The sequence below is a fragment of the Dipteris shenzhenensis genome, chromosome 1, assembly GCF_047967505.1.
Source record: "Dipteris shenzhenensis isolate YYH24624 ecotype China chromosome 1, Dip_SZ_1.0, whole genome shotgun sequence".
NCBI lineage: Eukaryota > Viridiplantae > Streptophyta > Polypodiopsida > Gleicheniales > Dipteridaceae > Dipteris > Dipteris shenzhenensis.
In genome coordinates, this window is record NC_141596.1 from 55,126,746 (window position 1) to 55,133,392 (window position 6,647).

At 41.3% G+C, this 6,647-nt stretch overlaps 1 protein-coding gene across 1 annotated transcript; it reads right to left on the reverse strand.

Moving 5' to 3' along the window:
• Positions 1-411: 411 nt before the first annotated feature.
• LOC147906057 (pentatricopeptide repeat-containing protein At2g33680-like) lies at positions 412-3,491 on the reverse strand. Its single transcript, XM_087382895.1, has one exon. It carries the CDS (start codon positions 3,243-3,245, stop codon positions 501-503), a length of 2,745 nt encoding a protein of 914 aa, XP_087239021.1. The 5' UTR covers positions 3,246-3,491; the 3' UTR covers positions 412-500.
• Between the last annotated feature and the right edge of the window lie 3,156 nt (positions 3,492-6,647).

Below are 6,647 nucleotides of genomic sequence, written 5' to 3' on the forward strand. Positions count from 1 at the left end.
CTTGGACTTAGGTTAGCAATTGTCAACCATAGGGATAACCTAGATTCTCCCTTTACCTTTGTGGAAATTTATTTCCATACAAATACACATCCAAAAATTAAAAAAAAAATCCGTCTTTCATTATTGAGTCAGTCACAGCATAATTATTTTAGATACATGGTGCAAGGAGACCAAATTTGAAATCCTGGATGCACAGACTTAGGTTAGCAATTGTCAACCATAGTGATAACTTGGATTCTCCCTTTAACTTTGTGAAAACTTATTTCCATACAAAGCAGTCAGATATACACATCCAAAATTTAAAAAAATCTCATGTCTTTCATTATCGAAGCATGTTTATTTTACATACATGGTGCAAGGACCAAATCTGAAATCGTGGATGCAATAGACATCTTGAAAAGTAATCTCCCATTTTCCATCCTGGATATCATCTTGCATTCTGATAATCATTGCAGTTCCTCCATGGTGTGTTGAAAAGCATAAAGACTCTGGTCACTTCTCTACACCTCACAAGATGTGGCTTCCTTCATTTCACAAGAACTGGGTCTCAAGACCAAATCTAGATTCGACACATGCCCTTCTTCCCTCATGCGTGAACTCAAGATTTCTAGCATTGCTGAAATTTCTTTACTTGGGTTATTTCCCACCAAAAATGCATGCACCTCATTGTTTACCTCTACAAATGCAACTGCAGGCTTCTTTTTTGCCCCTGCATGTTTCCTCAGGTCCTCTATTCTATGTGCATCACCCCACCTGTCAGCACTTGTATATATGTTTGCCATAAGCACATATGAAGCAGAAGATTCTGCATTCATCTGGACAAGTTGCTCAAAGCATATCAGTCCTAGTTCCATTTCCCCAAAACTTTTGCAAGCACTGAGCAAAGCCGTCCATGTTTCTTCAGACGGGGGGATCTGCATGGTTTCAAGAAATTTATTTGCCTCATACAAATGCCCTGATCGTGCAAGAAGATCGACCATGCAAGTATAATGGTCTATTGTTGGAGCAATGCCATATTCTTCTCTCATCTCCTTAAAATATTCCTGGCCCTTAAATACCAGGTTATTATGGCTGCATGCCGTAAGAAGACATGTGAATGTAGCAGCATCTGGCTTCACACACCTTCCTTGCAAGTCCTCAAATAATTGTATAGCCATATTACTCTCATGGTTCAGGCCATATCCATTTATCATTGCATTCCATGACACAACATTTCGAAGTGGCAAATTCCCAAAAACTTCCTGCGCCTCTGAAAGAGAACCAAATTTCGCATACATGTCGATTAAAGTGCTGCTGACAAAAAGATCTTTTTCAAACCCCTTTCGTGCAATCTCAGCATGTATTTCTTGGCCCTTGCTTATGGCTCCTATGCTCCCACAAGCTTTTAAGATGCAAACAAATGAGACATCATCTGGAGTGATGTTCTCCAGTTGCATCTGTACAAAACAATTCAGAGCTGCCTGTCCAGGTCCATGCTCAGCATATCCTGCGATTAATGTGTTCCATGACACAACATCTCGAACTGGAAGCTTGTCAAAGACTTCGCGTGCCTCTGAAAGTGAGACACATTTGGTATACATGTCAACCAAAGTATTGCCAACACAAAGGTCTCTTTCAAACCCCTTCTGTGCGATCTCAGCATGTAGTTCACGGCCCTTGCCTATGGCTCCTATGCTCCCACAAGCTTGTAAAACACACACAAAGATCACAGCAATTGCATAGACACCTTCCAGTTGCATCTGGTCAAAGTATTTCAGTGCTTCCTGACCAGATCCATATCCGCAATATCCAGCAATAAGTGCATTCCATGACACAGCATCTCGAACTGGTAGCTTGTTGAAGACTTCCTGTGCCTCTGAAAGTGCAGCACATTTAGCATACATGTCAACCAGACTATTGCCAACAAAAATCTCTCTTTCAAATCCCCTTTGTACAATCTCAGCATGCATTTTACAGCCCGTCTCTATGGCTCCTACACTGCCACAAGCTTTCAAGATGCAAACAAATGTGACAGCGTCTGGAGAGACACCCTCAAGTTGCATCTGTTCAAAATATTTCAATGCTTCCTGACCAGGTCCATGCTCCGCACACCCTGCAATCAGTGCATTCCATGACACAGCATTTCGAACTGGCAGCTTCTCAAAGACTTCCTTCGCCTCTGAAATTAAGCCACATTTGGCATACATATCAACCAAACTGTTACCAACAAAAAGCTCTTCATTAATTCCCTTTCGTGTAACCTCAGCATGTATTTCTCGGCCGTTGCCTACTGCTCCTATGCTGCCACAAGATTTCAAGATGGCCACAAGCGTGACAGCATCCGAAGAGATGCCCTCCAGTTGCATCTGTTCCAAACATTTCAATGCTTCCTGAGCAGGTCCATGTTCAGCATATCCTGCAATTAGCGCATTCCATGACACAACATCTCGGAGTGGCAACCTGTCAAAGACTTCCTGTGCCTCTAAAAGCGAGCCACATTTGGCATACATGTCAACCAAAGTGTTGTCAACAAAAAGATTACTTCCAAATCCCATTTGTTTCATGTCAGAATGTATTTCTCGGCCCCTGTCTAAAGCTCCTATGCTGCCACAGGCTTTAAAGACACAAACGAATGTGTGAGAGTTTGGAGAGATGCCCTCCTGTTGCATCTGTTCAAAACAATTCAGCGCTTCTTCACCAGGCCCATGTTCAGCATATCCTGCAATTAGTGCACTCCAGGACACAACATCATGTACTGGCATCTTGTCAAACACTCCTTGTGCCTCCAAAAGAGAGCCACATTTGGCATACATGTCAATCAAAGTGTTGCTGACGGAGGGAGCTTTTTCAAATCCCCTTTGAGCAACCTCAACATGAATCTCTCGGCCTCTTTCCACGTCTTTCAGCCTAGAACAAGCTTTTAGTATGGCCATAAGTGTATATCTGCTAGGATCTACACTATCCTCTTGCATTTTCTGGTAAAGGTTCACAGCATGCTGTATTTGCCCACATTCAATATACCCTAACATGAGGGAAGTCCACGAATGCTCATTCCGATGAACCAACCTGTTGAAAACCTGCTGAGCATGAGAGACACTTCCACAATCCACAAGCATTGGCACAAGGTAGTTCCCAATAGCCCTATGAGCTTCCAGCCCATTATTGCAAATGTGTGCATGCACACACTTGGCATATACCAAGCTTTTTTCTTTCCTGCACTTTTGCAAGAGGCAGAGAAAATTATCGGCGGAAAGCAACCCAGCCATCTGCTCCAAAAAATATAGTCTCTCATCTGCTCAGCAGATCTCAAGTGTCTCATCTGCTCAGCATCTCTCAAGTGTCTCATCTGCTCAGCATCTCCCAACTGTTGCCCTCTCACAGTTCTTGTGGGCGCCCTTGAGCTGCAGATTTAAAGCTGGCCTTGCACGTATAGGCAGGCAATTGTAGCTCCTTCCCAAGCTGGGATCTGCAGAATTTGAGCCGTTCCCTTTCTTGCTTTGCATCTCGATCAGATGCTTTGCCCACGCTGATTCCCTGGCTTCCCCCCTCCTGAGCTTCCTTGTCTTTAAGTCTAACTGTGGTATAGCAGCCATTTATTTTTTCATGCCTAAAAGCTAAAGCACTTGGGCCTGTCTGATTGGACTTGTTATCGCTAAAACCATTGAGTGAAGAACTTTGCACCCACTAAGGTGCATTATATCATACTTTAAAAGACAGGTCATCTCAACAGCCACAAAAATGAGCCATTTGCAAATTTTGCTTTGAGCTGAACGATGAGACCATTGCATTGTCGTTCCTTTGGCCAAGATCCCATCATAACATTTTAGGCAGGGCAATCGCCCTGAGCTGAACGCAAAAGATGAAAGAACTGGCAATCATCTTCCTTTGACCAAGCCTTCATTAGGGCAATAGATTAGGTCCTTGCAATCTACATAATGCACACAAATCGCCCGAGGACAGAAACGAATATTTTGATGAATCGCAAACGTTAAAACATGTTTCGACCTACTCCAACAGGATAGGGCACTGTTAAGCCTCAAACACTTTTGGCAATATAATTTTTATAGTCCGACTCATGCTTACAATGAAGTAACTTTCTTCAACATACCACATTTGTTTGTGAGGTAAAAGCCTGTAAGCAAACTCTGGATCAAACCCCTTTACGTGTGCGCTTTGTGAGGTAGACTGCACACCAGTTTACCTTTTGTAACGTAAGAATGCGATTTATACATCAGAATCTAAACATTTTAACCAGAACCTTTTGGTAAACGTATGCCTAGCAAGCATCGTCATCTTTCTTATTGCCATTTTGCTGTGAAACGCTAAACCCAGTAAGCCCAGTTCAAATTTGCGCTAGCTTGACTTGTAATCCGTGCTACTTATTAAAAGTTGCTAGAGCTTCACTAGTAATCTCTTCTACTTGTGAGTCTAGAAAGGAAAGTGTTAAACATGTGCTGTGGGATTGCCCGGGGGCCTTTCCGGCATGGAGAAGAACTGTGTGGTGGGTTAGTATAATGCAGATTTTCTTTCCTTTTAATTGGAAGGTAGCACTTATTGAATCAAGAGCTCTGGAAGGTGTGGCAGGTTATAAGGCCATAGTTATTAATTGCATATGGAGAGGGTGGAATAAGCTGACTTTTGACTGCGAATATAGTCATAGCACTTGTTCTCGAAGTTTAAAATTTTGGCGTGCCCTTGCCCAGGTCTAAGTGATGCTAAATTTCCATTTATGGAATTCTCTCACTTCACGGATTTAGTGTATCCATGCGATTTCAGGAATTGTTGGCTAAATTTTCATTGCTTTCTGGTGATTGGTTGGGACCATGTGATCTCCACCACTTCCTCCCTGTTTTCCTCTTCTTTCTATTTGGAGCAAGACAATGAATGTGATTCACCTTGTTAAACAAGGCTGAATTGTATTCATCAGACCTTCCCTTCTTATTTTTTCAAATATTGTCTTCAATTGTTGTGAACAAGATGGAGTGATCTGTCAGGTAACTAAATTGTGTTCCAAATTTTATTTATTTTTGTGTGTGAGTTTGTCCAAATGTGGTCAAGTGTCGATCCATATATAGTTGTTGGTGTCCGAATTATTTGTTGCAAGTTATGCTTTTGTATAAGTTTTTTAAGATTTGTCAAGTTCTAGTTTTCTTTGTTGTAGTCAATGTTGAAGTCACCAATAATGTATGTTTGATTTTTTTCTGTAATTTTTTTAAATATGTTTTTTATTATTGTTAGCAGTGTTGTAGTTGGTGCACCTGGTGGTTTGTAAAGATTGATTAAGTTGAATGCTTTGGAGTGTGCGCTTTGAAATATCGTTAGTAAACATTGTATTCCTTTGATGTGAAAGTATTGTGTTTCTATTAGTGTTATATTTCTTTTATAGTAAGTTGCAATGCCCAGTCCGTCATGTTTGTGTATAACTTCAAAGTTTCTTAATTGTATGATGTCTTCTTTGTTTGTGTGTGTTTCTTGTAAGCATAAGATTGTTGATTCCATGAGGGTATCTGTTGCTTGTATGTCTTTTTTATGTGATTTTATGGTGTTTTAGTTCTGAGTCTATTTGTTTCCTCAATTACGTTTGGATCAACTTTAATGAGCTTGTTCTCAATGTTTTGTAGCAGGAACAGATTTTGTGGGTCCCTTATTCTTGATAGTGCTGTGTATACTAGTCTGTGGTTCTTGATGTTTGTTGGATTAAATGCTAGGGAATCCATTGTTAACCCCTGAGATCGGTGGACTGTTCTAGCAGTAGCTGGTTGAATAGGGAATTGTGTTCGCGTGAATGTATTTAGATGGTTTCTTCCGACTTAAAAATCTCTTTATGTTCTGAATATTCGTGTCCATCGAGGCGGTGTCCCATTGTTGTACATTTTCCTATTGGCATACCTTGCTTTTATGCCGACCTTGTCAATGTTAAAGAGTATCCAGATTATGGGTTCGTTTGGACTTGTTTCTAAGTGCATGATAATCCCATCAGCACTGTTTACAAGACCATCACTTACGTCTAAATTTGCGGAGCAAATTTTGACAATCATCCCTACTTTTAAGTGGAGGAGTTAGTGTAATCCTCCTGTGCACTTTGGGTTGTCTGGAATTTGTATTTTTTTATTGCCATTAGGAAAAAAGGGAGCTCATTTTGGGGCCTTTTAGAAGAGAGAGAAAATAGGCTCTCAACCAATTAGGAGTGCGCCAACGTAACGTTGAAAATTCAACAAAAGAAGATGAAAATAAGAAAAAGAAATAGTACTATATGTTCGTAGAAGCATGTCACATTAATGAGGTGATCTGATTTGAATCTTTAAAAAATTTATTTTCTGTGCAGAACTTGGTGATTCTGACATTGCAGACGCGTCCGGAACGGCCCAAAACCCCAAGAATGGCACTGGAAACGCTGGAATCGGACATCCAGAGGCCCGGAAACGGCCAAAAAAGGCCGAAAAACGCGATTTGCAGCAAAATGCGATATGGCACTTTTGAAATTTCAAAAGTGCCATATCACAAAATCCGGAACGGCCCAAAACCCCAAATTTCAAAAGTGCCATATCGCATTTTGCTGCAAATCGCGTTTTTCGGCCTTTTTTTGGCCGTTTCCGGGCCTCCGGATGTCCGATTCTAGCGTTTCCAGTGCCGTTCTTGGGGTTTTGGGCCGTTCCGGACACGTCTGC